This window comes from Pseudophryne corroboree, unplaced genomic scaffold (assembly GCF_028390025.1).
Source record: "Pseudophryne corroboree isolate aPseCor3 unplaced genomic scaffold, aPseCor3.hap2 scaffold_749, whole genome shotgun sequence".
Taxonomy (NCBI): Eukaryota; Metazoa; Chordata; class Amphibia; order Anura; family Myobatrachidae; genus Pseudophryne; species Pseudophryne corroboree.
The window spans coordinates 12,464-40,300 of NW_026970329.1; the positions used below are offsets into that span (position 1 = coordinate 12,464).

Consider the following 27,837-nt stretch of genomic DNA (forward strand, 5'->3'; position numbering starts at 1 on the left):
ATGCGACAGATGTGTGCGTCCCCATATCCAAACTCCCCCAAATCATAGTGGAAACGAAAGAAGACCTGATCCAGTCACAGCTCACAGGTGAGAACCCGCTGTTATCATTCTGTACACACAACACCACGGTATGTACTATGTGCAATATCATTCTGTACACACAACACCACGGTATGTACTATGTGCAATATCATTCTGTACACACAACACCACGGTATGTACTATGTGCAATGTCATTCTGTACACACAACACCACGGTATGTACTATGTGCAATGTCATTCTGTACACACAACACCATGGTATGTACTATGTGCAATGTCATTCTGTACACACAACACCAAGGTATGTACTATGTGCAATATCATTCTGTACACACAACACCACGGTATGTACTATGTGCAATATCATTCTGTACACACAACACCACGGTATGTACTATGTGCAATATCATTCTGTACACACAACACCAAGGTATGTACTATGTGCAATGTCATTCTGTACACACAACACCAAGGTATGTACTATGTGCAATGTCATTCTGTACACACAACACCAAGGTATGTACTATGTGCAATATCATTCTGTACACACAACACCACGGTATGTACTATGTGCAATGTCATTCTGTACACACAACACCACGGTATGTACTATGTGCAATGTCATTCTGTACACACAACACCACGGTATGTACTATGTGCAATATCATTCTGTACACACAACACCACGGTATGTACTATGTGCAATGTCATTCTGTACACACAACACCACGGTATGTACTATGTGCAATGTCATTCTGTACACACAACACCACGGTATGTACTATGTGCAATGTCATTCTGTACACACAACACCATGGTATGTACTATGTGCAATGTCATTCTGTACACACAACACCAAGGTATGTACTATGTGCAATATCATTCTGTACACACAACACCACGGTATGTACTATGTGCAATGTCATTCTGTACACACAACACCACGGTATGTACTATGTGCAATATCATTCTGTACACACAACACCACGGTATGTACTATGTGCAATGTCATTCTGTACACACAACACCATGGTATGTACTATGTGCAATGTCATTCTGTACACACAACACCAAGGTATGTACTATGTGCAATGTCATTCTGTACACACAACACCACGGTATGTACTATGTGCAATGTCATTCTGTACACACAACACCAAGGTATGTACTATGTGCAATGTCATTCTGTACACACAACACCAAGGTATGTACTATGTGCAATGTCATTCTGTACACACAACACCAAGGTATGTACTATGTGCAGTGTCACCACGCTGTTATCATTCTGTACACACAACACCACGGTATGTACTATGTGCAATGTCATTCTGTACACACAACACCAAGGTATGTACTATGGCCCTCATTCCGAGTCGTTCGGTCGGAAAATTTCTTCGCATCGCAGCGTTTTTACGCTTAGTGCGCATGCGCAATGTCCGCACTGCGACTGCGCCAAGTAAATTTGCTATGAAGTTTGGATTTTTACTCACCGCTTTTTCTTCGCTCCGGCGATCGTAGTGTGATTGACAGGAAATGGGTGTTACTGGGCGGAAACAGGCCGTTTTATGGGCGTGTGGGAAAAAACGCTACCGTTTCCGGAAAAAACGCAGGAGTGGCTGGAGAAACGGAGGAGTGTCTGGGCGAACGCTGGGTGTGTTTGTGACGTCAAACCAGGAACGATAAGCACTGAACTGATCGCAGATGCCGAGTAAGTCTGAAGCTACTCTGAAACTGCTACGAGATGTGTAATCGCAATATTGCGAATCTTTCGTTCGCAATTTTAAGAAGCTAAGATTCACTCCCAGTAGGCGGCGGCTTAGCGTGTGCAATACTGCTAAAATCGCCTTGCGAGCGAACAACTCGGAATGAGGGCCTATGTGCAATGTCATTCTGTACACACAACACCAAGGTATGTACTATGTGCAATGTCATTCTGTACACACAACACCAAGGTATGTACTATGTGCAATGTCATTCTGTACACACAACACCAAGGTATGTACTATGTGCAATGTCATTCTGTACACACAACACCACGGTATGTACTATGTGCAATGTCATTCTGTACACACAACACCAAGGTATGTACTATGTGCAATGTCATTCTGTACACACAACACCAAGGTATGTACTATGTGCAGTGTCACCACGCTGTTATCATTCTGTACACACAACACCATGGTATGTACTATGTGCAATGTCATTCTGTACACACAACACCACGGTATGTACTATGTGCAATGTCATTCTGTACACACAACACCAAGGTATGTACTATGTGCAATGTCATTCTGTACACACAACACCAAGGTATGTACTATGTGCAGTGTCACCACGCTGTTATCATTCTGTACACACAACACCATGGTATGTACTATGTGCAATGTCATTCTGTACACACAACACCAAGGAATGTACTATGTGCAATGTCACCACGCTGTTATCATTCTGTACACACAACACCACGGTATGTACTATGTGCAATGTCATTCTGTACACACAACACCAAGGTATGTACTATGTGCAATGTCATTCTGTACACACAACACCAAGGTATGTACTATGTGCAGTGTCACCACGCTGTTATCATTCTGTACACACAACACCATGGTATGTACTATGTGCAATGTCATTCTGTACACACAACACCAAGGTATGTACTATGTGCAGTGTCATTCTGTACACACCACACCAAGGTATGTACTATGTGCAGTGTCATTCTGTACACACAACACCACGGTATGTACTATGTGCAATGTCATTCTGTACACACAACACCAAGGTATGTACTATGAGCAATGTCATTCTGTACACACAACACCAAGGTATGTACTATTTGCAATGTCATTCTCTACACACAACACCACGGTATGTACTATGTGCAATGTCATTCTGTACACACAACACCACGGTATGTACTATGTGCAATGTCATTCTCTACACACAACACCACGGTATGTACTATGTGCAATGTCATTCTGTACACACAACACCACGGTATGTACTATGTGCAATGTCATTCTGTACACACAACACCAAGGTATGTACTATGAGCAATGTCATTCTGTACACACAACACCAAGGTATGTACTATGTGCAATGTCATTCTGTACACACAACACCACGGTATGTACTATGTGCAATGTCCTTCTCTACACACAACACCACGGTATGTACTGTGAGCAGTGTCACCACGCTGTTATGGTGTGTGTTCTCCGGACCTTGCATGTCATGTATCCCATAGAGTGTAAGGGGTATATTTACTAATGTTTTCCGGTGATTGTGCATTTGGAGATTTACTAGAGGCAAAGTCAAATGTAAAATTGAATATAAAACCAATCCCACTTAAAATCCAACATCGGCAAAACATTGGTACTTTTACATAGACGAATATAGGATTCCCTGATTTACTAACATTCCAATTCGAAATTACACCCAATCGACCACAATGGCTGCATGGCCATTCACGTAATAGAGCGTCTCTGTACTTTTCACGGCCGCCCGTAATCAATGTTTCACAATTGCAGCTGCGATCACCACAGCATCGGGTAATGAATCTGGCTGATAGTACGGTAAGCGCTCTGTGACAGCTCCAAATTACAGGAGTTTACATGTTTTCTTATCAATCTTACAAGAAATCAAGAAACACCTAAGGATCTGCGCACTTTCTAATAAAAACGGGCCCAAACGTGGTTCACTGCGGCTGCAGGAATTATGGGCCTCATTCACTGCGGCTGCAGGAATTATGGGCCTCATTCACTGCGGCTGCAGGAATTATGGGCCTCATTCACTGCGGCTGCAGGAATTATGGGTCTCATTCACTGCGGCTGCAGGAATTATGGGCTTCATTTACTGCGGCTGCAGGAATTATGGGTCTCATTCACTGCGGCTGCAGGAATTATGGGTCTCATTCACTGCGGCTGCAGGAATTATGGGCCTCATTCACTGCGGCTGCAGGAATTATGGGTCTCATTCACTGCGGCTGCAGGAATTATGGGCCTCATTTACTGCGGCTGCAGGAATTATGGGCCTCATTCACTGCGGCTGCAGGAATTATGGGCCTCATTCACTGCGGCTGCAGGAATTATGGGTCTCATTCACTGCGGCTGCAGGAATTATGGGCCTCATTCACTGCGGCTGCAGGAATTATGGGCCTCATAAACTGCGGCTGCAGGAATTATTGGCCTCATTCACTGCGGCTGCAGGAATTATGGGCCTCATTCACTGCGGCTGCAGGAATTATGGGTCTCATTCACTGCGGCTGCAGGAATTATGGGCCTCATTCACTGCGGCTGCAGGAATTATGGGCCTCATTCACTGCGGCTGCAGGAATTATGGGTCTCATTCACTGCGGCTGCAGGAATTATGGGTCTCATTCACTGCGGCTGCAGGAATTATGGGCCTCATTCACTGCGGCTGCAGGAATTATGGGCCTCATTCACTGCGGCAGTGACAGGCTGCTGCTTAGGGGGCACTGCGAGTGATGATACAGGACCCATTCTGCACATGCGCAAAACGGGTCTTATGCAGGTGCCCCAACATCAGAGATGTACACACACCAGCGCAGGTGCCTCACCGTCAGAGATGTTCACACACCAGCGCAGGTGCCTCACCGTCAGAGATGTACACACACCAGCCCAGGTGCCTCACCGTCAGAGATGTATGCAAACCAGCGCAGGTGCCTCACCGTCAGAGATGTAAACACACCAACGCAGGTGCCTCACCGTCCGATGTATGCAAACCAGCGCAGGTGCCTCACCATCAGAGTTGTACACACTAGCGCAGGTGCCTCACCGTCAGAGATGTCCACAAACCAGCGCAGGTGCCTCGCCGTCAGAGATGTCCACAAACCAGCGCAGGTGCCTCACCGTCAGAGATGTCCGCAAACCAGCGCAGGTGCCTCACCGTCAGAGATGTACACACACCAGCACAGGTGCCTCACCGTCAGAGATGTACACACACCAGCGCAGGTGCCCCACGGTCAGAGATGTCCACACACCAACGCAGGTGCCTCACCGTCAGAGATGTCCACAAACCAGCGCAGGTGCCTCACCGTCAGAGATGTACACACACCAGCACAGGTGCCCCACCGTCACAGATGTCCACACACCAGCGCAGGTGCCTCACCGTCAGAGATGTCCACAAACCAGCGCAGGTGCCTCGCCGTCAGAGATGTCCACAAACCAGCGCAGGTGCCTCACCGTCAGATGTCCGCAAACCAGCGCAGGTGCCTCACCGTCTGAGATGTACGCAAACCAGCGCAGGTGCCTCATCGTCAGAGATGTACACACACCAGCGCAGGTGCCCCACGGTCAGAGATGTCCACACACCAACGCAGGTGCCTCACCGTCAGAGATGTCCACAAACCAGCGCAGGTGCCTCACCGTCAGAGATGTACACACACCAGCACAGGTGCCCCACCGTCACAGATGTCCACACACCAGCGCAGGTGCCTCACCGTCAGAGATGTCCACAAACCAGCGCAGGTGCCTCGCCGTCAGAGATGTCCACAAACCAGCGCAGGTGCCTCACCGTCAGATGTCCGCAAACCAGTGCAGGTGCCTCACCGTCTGAGATGTACGCAAACCAGCGCAGGTGCCTCATCGTCTGAGATGTATGCAAACCTGCGCAGGTGCCTCACCGTCAGAGATGTACACACACCAACGCAAGTGCCTCACCGACAGAGATGTCCACAAACCAGCGCAGGTGCCTCACCGTCAGAGATGTACACACACCAACGCAGGTGCCCCACCGTCAGAGATGTACACACACCAACGCAGGTGCCTCACCATCAGAGATGTACACAAACCAGCGCAGGTGCCTCACCGTCAGAGATGTACACACACCAACGCAGGTGCCTCACCGTCAGAGATGTACACAAACCAGCGCAGGTGCCTCACCGTCAGAGATGTACACGCACCAACGCAGGTGCCCCACCGTCAGAGATGTACACACACCAACGCAGGTGCCTCACCGTCAGAGATGTACACAAACCAGCGCAGGTGCCTCACCATCAGAGATGTACACAAACCAGCGCAGGTGCCTCACCGTCAGATGTCCGCAAACCAGCGCAGGTGGCTCACCGTCAGAGATGTCCGCAAACCAGCGCAGGTGCCTCACCGTCAGAGATGTCCGCAAACCAGCGCAGGTGCCTCACCGTCAGAGATGTACACACACCAACGCAGGTGCCCCACTGTCAGAGATGTACACACACCAACGCAGGTGCCTCACCATCAGAGATGTCCACAAACCAGCGCAGGTGCCCCACCGTCAGAGATGTCCGCAAACCAGCGCAGGTGCCTCACCGTCAGAGATGTACACACACCAACGCAGGTGCCCCACTGTTAGAGATGTACACACACCAGCGCAGGTGCCTCACCGTCAGAGATGTCCACAAACCAGCGCAGATGCCCCACCGTCAGAGATGTCCACAAACCAGCGCAGGTGCCTCACCGTCAGAGATGTACACACACCAGCGCAGGTGGCTCACCATCAGAGATGTACGCAAACCAACGCAGGTGCCCCACTGTCTGAGATGTACACACACCCACGCAGGTGCCTCACCGTCAGAGATGTACACACACCAGCGCAGGTGCCTCACCGTCAGAGATGTACACAAACCAGCCAGGTGCCTCACCGTCAGAGATGTCCGCAAACCAGCGCAGGTGCCTCACAGTCAGAGATGTACACACACCAGCGCAGGTGGCTCACCGTCAGAGATGTACACACACCAACGCAGATGCCTCACCGTCAGAGATGTACACAAACCAGCGCAGGTGCCTCACCGTCAGAGATGTACACACACCAACGCAGGTGCCTCACCGTCAGAGATGTACACAAACCAGCGCAGGTGCCTCACCGTCAGAGATGTACACACACCAACGCAGGTGCCCCACCGTCAGAGATGTACACACACCAACGCAGGTGCTTCACCGTCAGAGATGTACACACACCAACGCAGGTGCCTCACCGTCAGAGATGTCCGCAAACCAGCGCAGGTGGCTCGCCGTCAGAGATGTCCGCAAACCAGCGCAGGTGCCTCACCATCAGAGATGTCCGCAAACCAGCGCAGGTGCCTCACCGTCAGAGATGTCCGCAAACCAGCGCAGGTGGCTCACCGTCAGAGATGTCCGCAAACCAGCGCAGGTGGTTCACCGTCAGAGGTGTCCGCAAACCAGCGCAGGTGCCTCACCGTCAGATGTACACAAACCAGCGCAGGTGCCTCACCATCTGAGATGTACGCAAACCAGCGCAGGTGCCTCACCGTCAGAGATGTCCACAAACCAGCGCAGGTGCCTCACCGTCAGAGATGTACGCAAACCAGCGCAGGTGCCTCACCGTCAGATGTACACAAACCAGTGCAGGTGCCTCACCATCTGAGATGTACGCAAACCAGCGCAGGTGCTTCACCGTCAGAGATGTCCACAAACCAGCGCAGGTGCCTCACCGTCAGAGATGTACGCAAACCAGCGCAGGTGCCTCACCGTCAGATGTACACAAACCAGTGCAGGTGCCTCACCATCTGAGATGTACGCAAACCAGCGCAGGTGCTTCACCGTCAGAGATGTCCACAAACCAGCGCAGGTGCCTCACCGTCAGAGATGTACGCAAACCAGCGCAGGTGCCTCACCGTCAGATGTACACAAACCAGTGCAGGTGCCTCACCATCTGAGATGTACGCAAACCAGCGCAGGTGCCTCACCATCTGAGATGTACGCAAACCAGCGCAGGTGCCCCACGTCAGAGATGTACACACACCAACGCAGGTGCCTCACCGTCAGAGATGTACACAAACCAGCGCAGGTGCCTCAGCGTCAGAGATGTACACACACCAGTGCAGGTGCCTCACCGTCAGAGATGTACACACACCAACGCAGGTGCCCCAGCGTCAGATGTATGCAAACCAGAATTTGAGGAACCACAGCAGCTTCTTGCATGGGATATGTTTGGACCAATAGGATATCCAAGGTTATAACATTTAAAATATTGACGTTGATAATCCGGGTGTAACATGATTTATAGTTGTTACCTAGTCATAAAACATTACTTCAGCTGGTACATTATAATCAACTCAACTTAATACAGAATACAGGTTGAACACGATGGGAATTTTGACTCTATTCAACCTCAATTACTATGTTACTATGTATGTAATAGGAATAAATGAGGACGTTTTTTAGATATTGTATTCGATTTTTATAGGTGATTTTGAAATTGATTTCCTAAACCGAACACAAAATCATTTGTCAGCATTGACCAACATCGAATTTGATTTTGAAATCGATTTCATAATTGAATCTTAGTAAATGTTGGATTTGATGAGTGAAAAAGAATGTTGATTTGATTCGATTTCAGTCGATTTAAATCGAACTTAAAATTGATTACAAAATCGAACTTTAATAAATATACCCCCAAGCATGTGAGTAGAGCCCTCCTACCTCTCAGTCACCCCCTGCCTATACCGGTCACCCACTCCCTCTCCCTGTCACCCTATTCCACTCACCCATTAACCTACACCTGTCTCCCTTTCCCTTTCACCCTCTCTCTGTCACCCACTACTTTGCAGTCACCATCTCCCTGTTACCCATTGCCTATACCTGACACCCTATTCCAGTCACCCACTACCTCTCAGTCACCATCTCCTTGTTACCCATTGCCTATACCTCTCACCAACTCCATCTCCCTGTCACCCTATTCCAGTCACCCATTGCTTACACCTGTCACCCACTCCCTCTCCCTGTCACCCTATTCCAGTCACCCATTGCCTACACCTGTCACCCACTCCCTCTCCCTGTCACCCTATTCCAGTCACCAATTGCCTACACCTGTCACCCACTACCTCTCAGTCACCGTCTCCCTGTCACCCACTACCTCTCAGTCACCCTCTCCATGTCACCCTCTCCCTGTCACCCACTGCCTATACCTGTCATCCACTCCCTCTCCCTGTCACCCACTGCCTATACCTGTCATCCTCTCCCTGTCACCCTATTCCAGTCACCCATTGCCTACACCTGTCACCCTCTCCCTGTCACCCACTGCCTATACTTGTCGTCCACTCCCTCTCCCTGTCACCCTTTTCCAGTCACCCATTGCATATACATGTCACCCTCTCCATATACCGGTCACCAGCTCCATCTCCCTGTCACCCTATTCCAGTCACCCACTGCCTACACCTGTCACCCTCTCCCTTTCACCCACTACCTCTCAGTCACCCTCTCCCTGTCACCCACTACCTCTCAGTCACCCTCTCCCTGTCACCCACTGCCTACACCTGTCACCCACACCCTCTCCCTGTCACCCTATTCCAGTCACCCATTGCCGACACCTGTCACCCTCTCCCTATACCTGTCACCAACTCCATCTCCATGTCACCCTATTCCAGTCACCCATTGCCTACACCTGTCACCCTCTCCCTGTCACCCACTGCCTATACCTGTCATCCACTTCCTCTCCCTGTCACCCTATTCCAGTCACCCATTGCCTAACCTGTCACCCTCTCCCTGTCACCCACTCCCTCTCCCTGTTACCCTATTCCAGTCACCCATTGCCTAACCTGTCACCAACTACCTCTCAGTCACGCTCTCCCTGTCACCCACTGCCTACACCTGTCACCCACTCCCTCTCTCTGTCACCCATTGCCTATACCTGTCACCCTCTCCCTGTCACCCTCTCCCTACACCTGTCACCCTATTCTAGTCACCCATTGCCTACACCTGTCACCCTCTCCCTATACCTGTCACCAGCTACATCTCCATCTTCCTGTCACCCTATTCCAGTCACCCATTGCCTACACCTGTCACCCTCTCCCTATACCTGTTACCCACTGCCTACACCTGTCACCCACTCCCTCTCCCTCATTGCCTACACCTGTCACCCTATCCCTGTCACCCACTACCTCTCAGTCACTTTCTCTCTGTCACCCACTGCCTACACCTGCCACCCACACCCTCTCCCTGTCACCCTATTCTGGTCACCCATTGCCTACACCTGTCACCCTCTCCCTGTCACCCACTGCCTATACCTGTCACCCTCTCCCTGTCACCCACTGCCTATACCTGTCACCCTCTCCCTGTCACCCACTGCCTATACCTGTCATCCACTCCCTCTCCCTGTCACCCTATTCCAGTCACCCATTGCCTACACCTGTTACCCTCTCCCTATAACTGTCACCCACTGCCTACCCCTGTCACCCACTCCCTCTCCCTGTCACCCTATTCCAGTCACCCATTGCCTACACCTGTCATCCTCTCCCTGTCACCCACTGCCTATACCTGTCACCCACTGCCTATACCTGTCATCCACTCCCTCTCCCTATCGCCTTATTCCATTCACCCATTGCCTACACCTATCACTCTCTCACTGTCACCCACTCCCTGTCACCCTATTCCAGTCACCCATTGCCTAAACCTGTCACCCATTGCCTACACCTGTCACCTTCTCCCTGTCACCCACTACCTCTCAGTCACCCTCTCCCTGTCACCCACTGCCTACACCTGTCACACACACCCTCTCCCTGTCACACTATTCCAGTCACCCATTGCCTACACCTGTCACCGTTTCCCTATACCTGTCACCAGCTCCATCTCCCTGTCACGCTATTCCAGTCACCCATTGTCTACACCTGTCACCCACTACCTCTCAGTCGCCCTCTCACTGTCACCCACTGCCTACACCTATCACCCACTCCCTTTCACCCTATTCCAGTCACCCATTGCCTACACCTGTCATCCATTACCTACACCTGTCGACCTCTCCCTGTCACCCACTGCCTATTCCAGTCACCCATTGCCTACACCTGTCACCCTCTCCCTGTCACCCACTGCCTATAGCTGTCACCCTCTCCCTGTCACCCACTGTCTATACCTGTCACCCTCTCCCTGTCACCCACTGCCTATACCTGTCATCCACTCCCTCTCCCTGTCACCCTATTCCAGTCACCCATTGCCTACACCTGTCACCCTCTCCCTGTCACCCACTACCACTGACACCCACTGCCTATACCTGTCATCCATTGCCTACACCTGTCACCCTCTCCCTGTCACCCACTACCTCTCAGTCACGCTCTCCCTGTCACCCACTGCCTACACCTCTCACCCACGTTTTGCACCTGGGCCCACCTCTCATACACACATGTGGCTTGCATCTGGCTTTATATACACACGTGGCTTGTGTCTCACACTGTATACATACATGTGGCTTGTGTTTAGCTCTATATACTGTGTGTATGTGTGTGTGTGTGTGTGTGTGTGTGTGTGTGTATGTATATATATATATATATATACATATACATACACACACACACACACACACACACACACACACACACACACACACACACACACACACCTTATTTCTCACTCTGTATACCCGCCTGTGGCTTGTGTCTGGCTCTGTATACCGACCTGTGGCTTGTGTCTGGCTCTGTATACTCACCTGTGGCTTGTGTCTGGCTCTGTGTACCCACTTGTGGCTTGTCTGGCTCTGTGTACCCACCTGTGGCTCGTGTCTGGCTCTGTGTACCCACCTGTGGCTTGTGTCTGGCTCTGTGTACCCACCTGTGGCTTGTGTCTGTCTCTGTATACCCACCTGTGGCTTGTGTCTGGCTCTGTGTACTCACCTGTGGCTTGTGTCTGGCTCTGTGTACTCACCTGTGGCTTGTGTCTGGCTCTGTGTACCCACCTGTGGCTTGTGTCTGGCTCTGTGTACCCACCTGTGGCTTGTGTCTGGCTCTGTGTACTCACCTGTGGCTTGTGTCTGGCTCTGTATACTCACCTGTGGCTTGTGTCTGGCTCTGTGTACCCACCTGTGGCTTGTGTCTGGCTCTGTGTACTCACCTGTGGCTTGTGTCTGGCTCTGTGTACCCACCTGTGGCTTGTGTCTGGCTCTGTGTACCCACCTGTGGCTTGTGTCTGGCTCTGTGTACCCACCTGTGGCTTGTGTCTGGCTCTATGTACTCACCTGTGGCTTGTGTCTGGCTCTGTGTACCCACCTGTGGCTTGTGTCTGGCTCTGTGTACTCACCTGTGGCTTGTGTCTGGCTCTGTGTACTCACCTGTGGCTTGTGTCTGGCTCTGTGTACTCACCTGTGGCTTGTGTCTGGCTCTGTGTACTCACCTGTGGCTTGTGTCTGGCTCTGTGTACTCACCTGTGGCTTGTGTCTGGCTCTGTGTACTCACCTGTGGCTTGTGTCTGGCTCTGTGTACTCACCTGTGGCTTGTGTCTGGCTCTGTGTACTCACCTGTGGCTTGTGTCTGGCTCTGTGTACCCACCTGTGGCTTGTGTCTGGCTCTGTGTACTCACCTGTGGCTTGTGTCTGGCTCTGTATACCCACCTGTGGCTTGTGTCTGGCTCTGTATACCCACCTGTGGCTTGTGTCTGGCTCTGTGTACTCACCTGTGGCTTGTGTCTGGCTCTGTGTACTCACCTGTGGCTTGTGTCTGGCTCTGTGTACTCACCTGTGGCTTGTGTCTGGCTCTGTGTACTCACCTGTGGCTTGTGTCTGGCTCTGTGTACTCACCTGTGGCTTGTGTCTGGCTCTGTGTACCCACCTGTGGCTTGTGTCTGGCTCTGTGTACTCACCTGTGGCTTGTGTCTGGCTCTGTGTACTCACCTGTGGCTTGTGTCTGGCTCTGTGTACTCACCTGTGGCTTGTGTCTGGCTCTGTATACCCACCTGTGGCTTGTGTCTGGCTCTGTGTACTCACCTGTGGCTTGTGTCTGGCTCTGTGTACTCACCTGTGGCTTGTGTCTGGCTCTGTGTACTCACCTGTGGCTTGTGTCTGGCTCTGTGTACTCACCTGTGGCTTGTGTCTGGCTCTGTATACTCACCTGTGGCTTGTTTGTGGTATGCAAAGTGCTGCCAGTACACATTATGCCACACACTCTGTGTACACACATGGGCTGTGTGTCTCACGCTATATACATTGCAGGTCCTATAGCTGGACATGTCGGTGATGGAAACTTTCACTGTTTAATGGTGCTGGACCTGAGTGACCTGGAGGAAGTGCAAAGAGTGAAGGAATTTACAAACAGACTGGCCAGGTAAATCTCTCTCTGTTTATATCTGTCACTTGTTTTCTCTATTCATAATCAAAATGATAAAAGCCAGGAGAAGAAGACTGATGTCACTCATTGTGATGTCACTAGTTTTCATATAATCCTTGTGTCATCCAGTGTGGTCACATGAGTGGCCGTCATCCATTATTGTGGTCACATGACTGTCCGTCATCCATTGTGGTCACATGAGTTTCCGTCATCCATAGTGGTCACAGCTGTTGCCAGTACATAGCATTGTTTTCCATGAGTTACATAGGAAGTTGAAGAGCTTAGTAATCTACATTTCTCTAACGTCCTAAGTGGATGCTGGGGACTCCGTAAGGACCATGGGAATTAGCGGCTCCGCAGGAGACTGGGCACAACTAAAGAAAGCTTTAGGACTACCTGGTGTGCACTGGCTCCTCCCACTAAGACCCTCCTCCAGACCTCAGTTAGATTCTTGTGCCCGGCTGAGCTGGATGCACACTAGGGGCTCTCCTGAGCTCCTAGAAAGAAAGTATATTTAGGTTTTTTATTTTACAGTGAGATCTGCTGGCAACAGACTCACTGCAGCGAGGGACTAAGGGGAGAAGAAGCGAACCTACCTAACAGGTGGTAGCTTGGGCTTCTTAGGCTACTGGACACCATTAGCTCCAGAGGGATCGACCGCAGGACCCGACCTTGGTGTTCGTTCCCGGAGCCGCGCCGCCGTCCCCCTTACAGAGCCAGAAGCATGAAGAGTCCGGAAAATCGGCGGCAGAAGACTTCGGTCTTCACCAAGGTAGCGCACAGCACTGCAGCTGTGCGCCATTGCTCCTCATGCACACCTCACACTCCGGTCACTGATGGGTGCAGGGCGCTGGGGGGGGGGCGCCCTGAGGGCAATATATGACACCTTGGCTGGCAAATCTACATCATATATAGTCCTAGAGGCTATATAGATGTAAAAATACCCCTGCCAGTATTCCAGAAAAAGCGGGAGAAAGTCAGTTGGAAAAGGGGCGGGGCTTCTCCCTCAGCACACTGGCGCCATTTTCTCTTCACAGTGCAGCTGGAAGAAAGCTCCCCAGACTCTCCCCTGTAGTTTTCAGGCTCAAAGGGTTAAAAAGAGAGGGGGGGCACTAAATTTAGGCGCAATATATGTATACAAGCAGCTATTTGGGGAAAAATCACTCAGTTATAGTGTTAATCCCTGCATTATATAGCGCTCTGGTGTGTGCTGGCATACTCTCTCTCTGTCTCCCCAAAGGACTTTGTGGGGTCCTGTCCTCAGTCAGAGCATTCCCTGTGTGTGTGCGGTGTGTCGGTACGGCTGTGTCGACATGTTGGATGAGGAAGGTTACGTGGAGGCGGAGCAGAGGCCGATAAATGGGATGTCGCCCCCTGTGGGGCCGACACCAGAGTGGATGGATAGGTGGAAGGTATTAACCGACAGTGTCAACTCCTTACATAAAAGGCTGGATGACGTAACAGCTGTGGGACAGCCGGCTTCTCAGCCCGCGCCTGCCCAGGCGTCTCAAAGGCCATCAGGGGCTCAAAAAAAAACAAACGCCCGTTACCTCAGATGGCAGACACAGATGTTGACACGGAGTCTGACTCCAGTGTCGACGAGGTTGAGACATATACACAATCCACTAGGAACATCCGTTACATGATCTCGGCAATGAAAAATGTGTTACGCATTTTCTGACATGAACCCAAGTACCACATAAAAGGGGTTTTATTTTTGGGGAGAAAAAGCAGCCAGTGTTTTGTTCCCCCATCAGATGAATGAATGAAGTGGGTAAAGAAGCGTGGTTTCCCCCGATAAGAAACTGGTAATTTCTAAAAAGTTACTGATGGCGTACCCTTTCCCGCCAGAGGATAGGTCACGTTGGGAGATATCCCTTAGGGTGGATAAGGCGCTCACACGTTTCTCAAAAGGTGGCACTGCCGTCTTAGGATACGGCCACCTTGAAGGAACCTGCTGATAAAAAGCAGGAGGCGATCCTGAAGTCTGTATTTACACACTTATATACTGAAACCTGCAATTGCCTCAGCATAAATAGTGCTGCTGCAGCGTGGTCTGATACCCTGTCAGATAATATTAATACGCTAAGACAGGGATAATATTTTGCTAACATTGAGCATATTTAAGACGTAGTCTTATATATAAAGGATGCACAGAGGGATATTTGCCGGCTGGCATCCAGAATTAATGCAATGTCCATTCTGCCAGGAGGGTATTAGAAACCCGGCAGTGGACAGGTGATGCTGCATTTAAAAGGCACATGGAGATTCTGCCTTATAAGGGTGAGGAATTGTTTGGGGATGGTCTCTGGGACCTCGTATCCACAGCAACAGCTGGGAAGAAAAAATTTTACCTCAGGTTTCCTCACAAAAGCCTAAGAAAGCACCGTATTTTCAGGTACAGTCCTTTCGGCTTCAGAAAAGCAAGCGGGTCAAAGGCGCTTCCTTTCTGCACAGAGACAAAGGAAGAAGGAAAAAGCTGCACCAGTCAGTCAGTTCCCAGGATCAAATATCTTCCCTCGCTTCCTCTGAGTCCACCGCATGATGCTGGGGCTCCACAGGTGGAGACAGGTGTGGTGGGGGCGCGTCTCGGGAACTGCAGGGACCAGTGGGCTTGCCCACAGGTGGATCCCTAGGTTCTGCAAGTAGTATCACAGGGATACAGGCTGGAGTTCGAGACGACTCCCCCTCGCCGTTGCCTCACATCAGCCTTGCCTGCTGCCCTCGGAGAAAGGTAGTACTGGCGGCAATTCACAAGCTGTACTTCCAGCAGGTGAAATCAAGGTACCCCTCCTTCAACAAGGCCGGGGTTACTATTCCAAAATGTTGTGGTACCGAAACCAGACGGTTCGGTGAGACCCATTCTAAAATTGAAATCCTTGAACACTTATATACGAAGGTTCAAGTTCAAAATGGAATCGCTCAGGGCGATTATTGCAAGCCTGGAAAATTTCAGGGTATCACTGGACATCAAGGATACTTACCTGCATGTCCCTATTTACCCTCTTCACCAGGTGTACCTCAAAATTGTGGTACAGGATTGTCATTACCAATTCCAGACGTTGCCGTTGGTCTGTCCCCGGCACCGAGGGTATTTACCAAGGTAATGGCCGAAGTACTTATCCCGTACTTGGACGATCTCCTTATAAAGGCGAGGTCCAGGGAGCAGTTGTTCGTCGGAGTAGCACTATCTCGGGAAGTGCTACAACAGCACGGCTGGAGTCTGAATATTCCAAAATCGCAGCTGGTTCCTACGACGCGTCTACTGTTCCTGGGTATGGTTCTGGATACAGAACAGGATAAAAAGGGTTTCTCCCGGAGGAGAAGTCCAAGGAGTTGGCGTCTCTAGACGGAGACCTCCTAATACAAATACAGGTATCGGTGCTTCAATGCACGCGAGCCTTGGGAAAGATGGTAGCTTCTTACGAAGAATTACCAATCGCCAAGTCCCATGCAAGGATCTTCCAGTGGGATCTGTTGGACAAGTGGTCCGGGTCGCATCCTCAGATGCATCGGTGGATAACCCTGTCTCCAAGGGCCAGGGTGTCGCTGTGGTGGTGACTGCAGAGTGCTCATCTTCTAGGGGGCCGCAGATTCGGCATACAGGACTGGGTCCTGGTGACCACGGATGCCAGCCTTCAAGGCTGGGGGGCAGTCACACAGGGAAGAAACTTCCAAGGCCTATGGAAAAGTCAGGAGACTTCCCTACACATAAATGTTCTGGAACAATGGGCCATTTACAATGCCCTAAGTCAGGCTAGACCCCTTCTTCAACACCGGCCGGTGCTGATCCAGTCAGAAAACATCACGGCGGTCGCTCATGTAAACCGACAGGGCGGCACAAGAAGCAGGATGGCGATGGCAGAAGCCACAAGGATTCTCCGATGGGCGGAAAATCATGTGTTAGCACTGTGTCAGCAGTGTTCATTCCTGGAGTGGACATCTGAGAAGCAGACTTTCTCAGCAGACACGACCTCCACCCGGGAGAGTGGGGACTTCATCCAGAAGTCTTCCAAATGATTGTACACCGTGGGGAAAGGCCACAGGTGGACAGGATGGCGTCCCGCCTCAACAAAAAGCTACAAAGATATTGCGCCAGGTCAAGGGACCCTCAGGCGATAGCTGTGGACGCTCTGGTAACACCGTGGGTGTACCAGTCGGTGTATGTGTTCCCTTCTCTGCCTCTCATACCCAGGGTAATGAGAATAATAAGAAGGAGAGGAGTAAGAACTATACTCATTGTTCCGGGTGGCCAAGAAGAGCTTGGTACCCAGAACTCCAAGAAATGATCTCAGAGGACCCATGGCCTCTGTCGCTCAGACAGGACCTGCTGCAGCAGGGGGCCTGTCTGTCCAAGACGTACCGTGGCTGCGTTTGACGGCATGGCGGTTGAACGCCGGATCCTGAAGGAAAAAGGCATTCCGGAGGAAGTTATCCCTATGCTATTTAAAGCTAGGAAAGAAGTGAACGCAAACCATTATCACCGCATATGGCGGAAATATGTTGCGTGCTGTGAGGCCAGTAAGGCCCCAAAGGAGGAATTTCAGCTAGGTCGATTTCTGCACTTCCTACAAGTCAGAGGTGACTATGGGCCTAAAATTGGGTTCCATTAAGGTCCAGATTTTGGCTCTATCGATTTTCTTCCAAAATAGAACTGGCTTCACTGCCTGAAGTTCAGACTTTTGTTAAGGGAGTGCTGCATAGTCAGGCCCCGTTTGTGCCTCCAGTGGCACCGTGGGATCTCAACGTAGTGTTGGATTTCCTGAAGTCGCATTGAGTTGAGCCACTTAAATCCGTGGAGCTACAATATCTCACGTGGAAAGTGGTCATGCTGTGGGCCTTGGCGTCGGCCAGGCGTGTATCAGAATTGGCGGCTTTGTAAAAAGCTCTTATCTGTATTTTATATGGATAAGGCGGAATTGAGGACTCGTTCCCAATTCCTTCCTAAGGTGGTAGCAGTTTTTCATGTGAACCAACCTATTGTGGTGCCTGCGGCTACTTGGGACTTGGAGGATTCCAAGTTTCTGGACGTAGTCAGGGCCCTGAAAAGTATATGTTTCCAGGACGGCTGGAGTCAGGAAAACTGACTCGCTATTTATCCTGTATGCACCCAACAAGCTGGGTGCTCCTGCTTCTAAGCAGATTATTGCTCGTTGGATCTGTAGCACGATTCAACTTGCACATTCTGCGGCTGGGCTGCCGCACCCTAAATCTGTGAAACCCCATTCCACGAGGAAAGTGGGCTCTTCTTGGGCGGCTGCCCGAGGGGTCTCGGCTTTACAACTTTGCCGAGCTGTTACTTGGTCGGGTTCAAACATTTTTGCAAGAGTCTACAAGTTTGATACCCTGGCTGAGGAGGACCTAGAGTTTGCTCATTCGGTGCTGCAGAGTCATCCGCACTCTCCCGCCCGTTTGGGAGCTTTGGTATAATCCCCATGGTCCTTACGGAGTCCCCAGCATCCACTTAGGACGTTAGAGAAAATAAGATTTTACTCACCGGTAAATCTATTTCTCTTAGTCTGTAGTGGATGCTGGGCGCCCATCCCAAGTGCAGATTGTCTGCAATACTTGTATATAGTTATTGCCTAACTAAAGGGTTATTGTTGAGCCATCTGTTGAGAGGCTCAGTTGTTATCATACTGTTAACTGGGTATAGTATCACGAGTTATACGGTGTGATTGGTGTGGCTGGTAGGAGTCTTACCCGGGATTCAAAATCCTTCCTTATTGTGTCAGCTCTTCCGGGCACAGTATCCTAACTGAGGTCTGGAGGAGGGTCTTAGTGGGAGGAGCCAGTGCACACCAGGTAGTCCTAAAGCTTTCTTTAGTTGTGCCCAGTCTCCTGCGGAGCCGCTAATCCCCATGGTCCTTACGGAGTCCCCAGCATCCACTACGGACTACGAGAAATAGATTTACCGGTGAGTAAAATCTTATTTTTTTTTATATAAGCGTGGTTTAGAAATTCACAACAGACAGTAAATTAGTGGCTAAGGTGGCGCCACGCTATTTTCTCTTACGTCCTAGAGGATACTGGGGTCCACATTAGTACCATGGGGTATAGACTGGTCCACTAGGAGCCATGGGCACTTTAAGAAATTGGTAGTGTGGGCTGGCTCCTCCCTCTAAGCCCCTCCTACCAGACTCCGTTTAGAAAATGTGCCTGGAGGAGACGGTCACGCTTTGGAGAGCTCCTGAAGAGTTTTCTACTTTTATTTTCAATGTTTGTTATTTTCAGTCAGGGCTGTTTGGCAGCAGCCTGACTGCTTCGTGGGACTTAGTGGGGAGAACGACCCAACTTCCTCAGAGTTAATAGTCCCGTTTCTCTGCTGACAGGACACTGAGCTCCTGAGGGAGCCATTCACAAGCCACACCATGGTGCAGCGTACCCTCCTGCAGCACGCAGCCACCCCCTAACAGAGTCTGAAGATGAAGAGTGGTGAGTACAGCACCCGCATCCCGGTTAGTGGGTCGCCGGCGGGAATAGTGGCATTAGGGTAGGAGCGCAGCTCTGAGTACAGGCTGTGCTCCGGTGAGGACACAAGCTGCGGCGAGTCACGCTGTGAGGGGCGCGCTGAGCCAACTATGGTACTCACACTGGCCGCATAACCTAACAGGGGTTTATTCACCTGGTTAGGCACACTTTTTACCTTAGGGCCAGTATAAAAAGTGTGGGAAGTCGCACGCCATTACAGGGGGCTCAGAGCGGATCCCACAGCTCTCCGGCACCATTTCCCTCTGCAGCTCGGTCAGACAGCACTCACAGGGAAGCGCAGCTGCTCCACAAGGACTCCAAGTCTCCTCAGCTGTACCAGGGGGTCTTAGTGAAGGAGGGAAGCAGTGTTAAGACTGTAAGCACAACTCAGGTGCTTAGTACTTGCGATCCAGCTAAGTTTCACTATTGCTAAAGGGGCGCTGTGTGGCTGGCTCTGGCTTCTGTGTCTCTCTGAGGACCCATCCTACATATACTGTGCTTTCACCCAGTGTGTGTGTGTGTGTGTGTGTGTGTGTGTGTGTGTGTGTGTGTGTGTGTGTGTGTAGGTGTCCCTCTCCAATCATGTCCAGGGACTGTGTGTCTTGTACAACAGAATGTCTGTCATCCCCTGGGGACTCACTACCCTGTACTCAGGATAGTGCTCACTCCCAGTGCAGTGGTGCTGAACCCCCTTGGTTGGCTTCCATTAAAGGGATGATTTCTAATATTTCTACTAAACTGTCTCATAATGAGAAGGAGACACAGTTCTTACGGCAGTCTATGGATGACCTGATGAATAGAGACTCCGCTTCCATACCTCCACCCCAAGCCCTCGCCATTGCCTGCAAAAGCGTACTCTGGCCCAAATCATGCAGGGTGATACTGATCCTGATAAGGCGGATCCAGAGGAGGGTGAAGTGGACGCGGGTGAGGGGGATTCTGTCCTGTCACAGGGAATACAGGCCCTCATTGAGGCTATCAGAATTGTCCTGCACATTCCTGACAAGTCAGAGGAGGTGGAAGAGGAATCTTATTTTAATACTAAAAAGAAATCCTCAGCTACTTTCCCCGCTTCAAAAGAATTAAACGCCCTCTTTGAAGAGGCGTGGGTAAACCCTGACAAAAAATTTCAATTCCCTAAAAGGTTGATTTCTCCCTTTCCTTTTCCTGCGGATGATAGGAAGAAATGAGAAAACCCGCCAATTGTGGATGCATCTATATCCAGGTTATCGTGTAAGATAGTCTTACCGGTTCCCGGGGGGTGTCCTTAAAGGACGCAGCTGACCGCAAGATTGAGACCACTCTCAAATCTTTATATACGTCCGCTGGGGTGGCCCAGAGACCCACTATTGCTTGTGCATGGATCAGTCGGGCCATTGCTAAATGGTCAGGTAATCTGATTGATGGTTTAGATTCCTTAACCAGGGACGATATTATTTTACTCTTGCAGCATAGCCAAGATTCTGCTAACTTTATTGGGGAAGCCTTAAAAGAAGTTTGTTTACTCAACGCACGCACCTCTGCCATGGCAGTGTCGGCACGCAGGGGCTTGTGGCTACGCCAATGGACTGCGGATGCAGAGTACAGAAAGGGCATGGAAAGCCTACCATTCACCGGTGAGGCTCTTTTTGGAGATGAACTGGATAAGTGGATATCCAAGGCTACGGCGGGTAAGTCTACATATCTTCCTTCCGCAGCAACACCAGCTAGGAAAACCTACTCTGCTCCAACTCTGCAGTCCTTTCGGATAGCAAAAATTAAAGGCAAATCCAGGGGTTCCTCTACAGCCTTCAGGGGTAATAGAGGTAAACCCAGAAAACCCGCTGCTGCAGGTTCTCGGGAACAGACCTCAGGGGCTGTTTCCTCAAAGCCTTCAGCATGATGATGGACTGCACTGCCTGGAAGACAGGCAGGTGGGAGCCCGGTTACGTTATTTCAGTCACGTTTGGGCAACTTCTTGCCAGGATCTTTGATTCAAAGATCTTATCGTACAGGGATACAGACTGGAGTTTCAGGAACTCCCACCTCCCAGATTCTTCAAATCCGGCTTACCAGCTTCTCCAGAAGCAAGTTTGACCTTACAGGCAGCAATTCAAAAACTGGTACAGACTCAGGTCATTGTTCCAGTTCCACCTCACCTACACCACAAGGGTTATTATTCCAACCTGTTTGTGGTGCCGAAACCGGATGGTTCGGTAAGGCCCATTTTAAACCTCAAGTCACTGAACCTGTACTTACGGGTGTTCAAATTCAAGATGGAGTCTCTAAGAGCAGTGATCTCAGGTCTGGAGGAAGGGGAATTCCTGGTATCTCTGGACATTAAGGATGCATACCTTCATGTACCGATTTGGCCGCCTCATCAGGCGTATCTAAGGTTTGCTCTACTGGACTGTCACTACTAGTTCCAGGCCCTGCCATTTGGCCTCTCCATGGCACAGAGGGTGTCCACCAAGGTAATGGCAGAGATGATGTTTCTCCTCCGCATGCAGAGAGGAAACATTATTCTGTACCTGGATGACCTGCTGATCAAGGCTCCATCCAGGGAAAAGCTGTTGCACAGCATTGCCCTGTCAACTCGATTACTCCAGAATCATGGGTGGATTCTGAACCTGCCAAAATCTCATCTGGAACCGACACGGAGGCTTCCGTTCTTGGGAATTATTCTGGATACGGAAACACAGAGGGTGTTCCTTCCAAGGGACCAGGCATTGGTGATCCAATCAATGGTGCAGGACGTCCTAAAGCTGTCCTGGATTTAGGTGCATCTTTGCATTCACCTCTTGGGAAGAATGGTAGCCTCTTACGAGGCTCTACAGTACGGAAGGTTTCAAGCAAGACCCTTCCAGCTGGATCTGTTGGACAAGCATCTTCACATGCATCAGAGGATACGTCTGTCACCAAAAGCCAGGATCTCCCTTCTGTGGTGGCTACAGACGTCTCACCTGACCAAGGGTCGCTGGTTCGGGATTCAAAATTGGATTCTGCTAACTACCGACGCAAGCCTCAGAGGTTGAGGAGCAGTCACCCAAGGGGAGAAATGCCAAGGAAGATGGTCAAGTCAGGAAGCCATTCTTCCAATCAACATTCTGGAACTAAGAGCCATATACAACGCCCTTCTTCAAGCATTGCATCTTCTTCAAGAGCAAGCCATTCAGGTTCAGTCGGACAACGTGACGGCTGTAACGTACATAAACCGACAGGGAGGAATGAAGAGCAGAGCTGCGATGTCAGAGGTAACAAGAATTCTCCTCTGGGCAGAAAGACACACGGTGGCGCTGTTGGCAATCTTCATTCCGGATGTAGACAACTGGGAAGCGGACTTCCTCAGCAGTCACGACCTCCACCCAGGAGAGTGGGACCTTCACCCACAGGTGTTTGGGTCATTGACACGTCGGTGGGGGATTCCACAGATAGACCTGATGGCCTCTCATCTCAACAAGAAGCTAAAGCACTATTGTTCCAGGTCGAGGGACCCACAAGCGGTGGACGCTCTGGTGGCTCCATGGCTTTACCAGATGGTTTATGTGTTCCCACCTCTTCCACTAATCCCACGAATTCTCATAAGAATGAAAAGGGAAAAGCTTCAAGCAATTCTTATTGCTCCAGATTGGCTGAGAAGGGCGTGGTACGTGGCTCTACTGGGGTTGCTCCTGGAGGACCTGTGGCCTCTACCTCTGCAAGAGGATCTTCTGCAGCAGGGGCCGTTCGTCTATCAAGACTTACTGCGGCTACGTTTGACAGCATGGAAGTTGAGCATCAGATTTTAGCTTGCAAAGGCATTCCGAACAAGGTTATTCCAACCCTGATCCAGGCTAGGAAAGGGGTAACGTCTAAACATTACCACCGTATTTGGAAAAAATGTCTCGTGGTGTGAAAACAGGAAATTTCCTGCAGTGTAATTTCAACTGGGACGTTTTCTCCTTTTTCTACAGTCAGGTGTGGATATGTGCCTACGTTTGGGCTCATTGAAAGTCCAGATTTCGGCCTTGTCCATTTTCTTTCAGAAACAAACGCTAATCACCTGTAATAATGGCCCCCGCAGACCATTTTGAGCAATGTCAGATGAATGGTCCTGTTCAGGGCCAGGTTGGGCTCCTCTGCCCGAGGGACCTGTGTGTGCCGGACTGATAGAGGAGTCAGCGTTGATGCCTATAATTAACAGACAGCTGCACATTATTTCTCATTCACTGCCGCTCACTATGGGGGGGATTCAGACCTGAGCACAGCTACAATCAGTTACACAGCACAAGGCTAGTCCGCCCCGCATGTCAGGCCCTGCCCCATCATACAAGTACAGAAGCGTCGCACAGCGGTGATGCTTTTGTACTTGAAGACTAGCTCCCCACCAGCGCAGCTCCTACGCGATGGCAGGGACCTACTCATCGATGTCCGGGTCGCAGCGGTTGTGTGTGACTTAATGCTGCCGCCATGGGCCGCCCCCTCAACGGTCTGGGCACGCCTGTGTTGCTCGGACCGCGCTCCGTAAACGACAAACTCCACTGGCCCACCCCCTCCCACCCAGCGACCGCCTCTGCCTGTCAATCAGGCAGAGGCGATCGCAGAGCTAAGACAGACGTCGGCTGTCTGCCACGCGCCGGTGCATGCGCACTACAGACCTGTTCACTGCTGTGCAAACACACACAGCAGCGATCAGGTCTGATTAGCCCCTATGTGGCACTGCGTATAGGGGTCTCTGTCACCCCCCACCAAAGTACATGCCTCCTGTTCTCCGCTTGTTCCCATCACCCACAGTCTCTCCCTGCCACCCACTGCCTCCACCATCACCCTTTGCCTCCCCACTGTCACCATCCATCACCCACTCCCTCTCCCTGTCACCCGCTGCCTCCCCTTGTCACCCGCTGCCTAAGACTGCATCCCTGTCACCCACTGCCTCTCCTTGTCGCCCACTGCCTCTCCTTGTCACCCGCTGCCTCAAACTGCATCCCTATCTCCTACTGAATCCCCCTATCGCCCACTGTCTCTCTGTCTCGCCCGCTGCCTCCCCTTGTCACCCGCTGCCATGTGGCATATTATGTATTTGGATAGGGGTGGAGAAGCGGGCCCAATTATATTTTTGCAAGAGGAAGTTGGTGGCATCGGCATAACACTGGGCCTAACACTCACAAATTCTGCCACTGGTACTGGTTTCAGGTTCTGTGTATGATATATCTTCCTGTGCTGTAGCGCTGCTCACCATTCAGCATCAGTGCTGTCCAACAGACTATATGACACTTGTGATGCTAACAGCCAAACCTTCATATCCCACACTCATCCCTATGCCCTATGTTCTGGCAGTACTGGTGTCACGTCTTATGTATGATGTCTCTTCCTTCAGGAGGGCGCTCGATCTGGGCGGAACCTGTACCGGTGAGCATGGCATTGGCATAGGAAAGCGCGCATTACTGCAAGAGGAAGTTGGTGACATCGGCCTCATGGCAATGAGACAGATCAAAGCTGCACTGGATCCTAAGAATCTTATGAACCCTGGGAAAGTGATCTAAGTATAGTGTGTTCTATATACGAGGACAGTCTGCTGCAGCAGCAGGACCCCTACCGTAGGCACTATGCAGAGTGTGTGCTCCCTACCTCTGGAATTCTCTACCTCTTCCTAACAGACTCTCCAGGGGCACTCAAGTCGTACTTCTTCACCATACCCAGCCGTCTCTCATCCTAACCCTCTGCTACATGCCTCACTTCTACCCCGTCTCTCATCCTAACCCTCTGCTGCATGCTCACTTCTACCTCATATCTCATCCTAACCCTCTGCTACATGGCTCACTTCTACCTCATATCTCATCCTAACCCTCTCTGCTACATGGCTCACTTCTACCCCATCTCTCATCCTAACCCTCTGCTACATGGCTCACTTCTACCCCATCTCTCATCCTAACCGTCTGCTACATGGCTCACTTCTACCCCATCTCTCATCCTAACCCTCTGCTACATGGCTCACTTCTACCCCATCTCTCATCCTAACCCTCTGCTACATGACTCCCTTCCACCCCATCTCTCATCCTAACCCTCTGCTACATGGCTCACTTCTACCCCATCTCTCATCCTAACCCTCTGCTACATGGCTCACTTCTACCCCATCTCTCATCCTAACCCTCTGCTACATGCCTCACTTCTACCCCATCTCTCATCCTAACCCTCTGCTACATGGCTCACTTCTACCCCATCTCTCATCCTAACCCTCTGCTACATGGCTCACTTCTACCCCATCTCTCATCCTAACCCTCTGCTACATGCCTCACTTCTACCCCATCTCTCATCCTAACCCTCTGCTACATGGCTCACTTCTACCTCATCTCTCATGCTTACTGTCACGATCGGATCCCAGAATATTTCTCCTATTGTGTGTGATATAAGATGTCATTTCCTGTGAATTGCCTGTGGACATAACCCCAGGGGGGGCTAAGAGATCTGCCTGCCATTTCCCTCTTCTAGGTTGTAAATATTTTGGACATAACCCCAGTGGGGCAAGGAGATTATCACGGAGTGCATTTCACCATGTCACTATGTCATGAGGCCATAGATGTGTTTAGTAGTGACGAGATCAAAACCCAACAATAAAGTGGAGAAGAAATTTATGTTTGAGGTTCTGGTCTCTCATCCAGTCATAAATGATTGGAGTGTGGAAGACGGCATCATTCAGTTCCCATCAACCTGATCAGATTATGCAGGGCATGGAATGTCTGTGTGTGTTTTGGTAACTGGCCGAAGGTGTTTTAATTGTGGTGAAGTGGGGCACATCAGTTTTAATCGCCCCAAAAAGAAATCTCCTGTGGGGGGCCCAGCCGTGCAACCTGTGCCCGCCGTCCTGTGTGTAGAAAGACCCCAAGAAAGACGACGCGACAATTTACAAACAGTCCAGGTAGGACAAAGGGTGGCGCTTGGGCTATTAGACTCGGGTGCAGATCTGACTCTCATAGATTCAGCGTTGGTGGGCCCGGAGAGCATTATACTGGGGAAGACTATTGCTGTACGGGGAGTGGGAGGGATCAACCCTAAAGTTCCTATGGCCTGAATATATCTTGACTGGGGGGTTTTAAGAGGCATCTGGGATGTTGGGGTGCTGGACTATCTACCTTCCAGTGTGCTTGTGGGGACTGGTGTAGGAAAGATGCGCACTGCCTATGTAACTGGAAGTGATACAGTGTTACTAGCTAACCCTTCTTTTCCTCAGGTGACGCCGCACAACATTAATGCAAATGTATGTGATGTTAAGAGTGTTGCAGACTTGTGTGCACCAGAACCTAACACTTTGCACTTTCACAGTGCGGAATCCAGTCAGGCAAAAGTGTGTCACAATGCATGTCCTAATGTAGAGTTGTGTGATGTATTATTACCAGATAATATTGTGTGGTGAGACAGCGTTCATTTCACCAGGGAATGCAGTACAGGTTGAGTATCCCATATCCAAATATCCGAAATACGGAATATTCCGAAATACGGACTTTTTTGAGCGAGAGTGAGATAGTGAAACTTTTGTTTTCTGATGGCTCAATGTACACAAACTTTGTTTAATACACAGTTATTAAAAATATTGTATTAAATGACCTTCAGACTCTGTATATAAGGTGTATATGAAACATAAATGAATTGTGTGAATGTAGACACACTTTGTTTAATGCACAAAGTTATAAAAAATATTGGCTAAAATGACCTTCAGGCTGTGTGTATAAGGTGTATATGTAACATAAATACATTCTGTGCTTAGACTTAGGTCCCATCACCATGATATCTCATTATGGTATGCAATTATTCCAAAATACGGAAAAATCCGATATCCAAAATACCTCTGGTCCCAAGCATTTTGGATAAGGGATACTCAACCTGTAATTGCCTGGTCACAACTTCCCTGTACGGGGTAAAGAAAAGCCATCCAGCCTCAGAGAAAGTGCTTTGCAGCCAGGTAAAAGAACCTGATTCAGTGCAAAGCCCAGATAGGGGCTTTGAGGTGTGGTTGAGGGAGAAAAGGGTGGGCTCTCAACCACACAGCTCTGGTCAAGGTGTTCGGACCTTCCCCGCCACAGCTGGGAATTGGTCTAATTGTACGGGCAGGGATTTAAACCCTGCTCAGTCTACTGCTCAGGACACTGGTGCCGATAAGCGGCCACCAAGCAGGGAATGTTTCCACTAGTGCTAGGGACTTGGACCGTCAGTGTCCGAAGGCACAGAGAGACCGTGCATACGGTCAGTGGATTGGACAATATTTCTTTTGTTTGGTGTGAAGTTTGTTTACTGCTGGTATGCCATTAAATACTTGCAGAAACTCTGTA

The 27,837-nt window shown here is 50.3% G+C and overlaps 1 protein-coding gene across 1 annotated transcript; it reads left to right on the plus strand.

The window, feature by feature from the left end:
* LOC135040593 (probable D-lactate dehydrogenase, mitochondrial) lies at positions 1 to 27,837 on the plus strand. Its single transcript, XM_063954835.1, has 3 exons — positions 1 to 87; positions 12,970 to 13,081; positions 24,891 to 27,837. Exons 2-3 carry the CDS (start codon positions 13,014 to 13,016, stop codon positions 25,054 to 25,056), a joined length of 234 nt encoding a protein of 77 aa, XP_063810905.1. The 5' UTR covers positions 1 to 87; positions 12,970 to 13,013; the 3' UTR covers positions 25,057 to 27,837.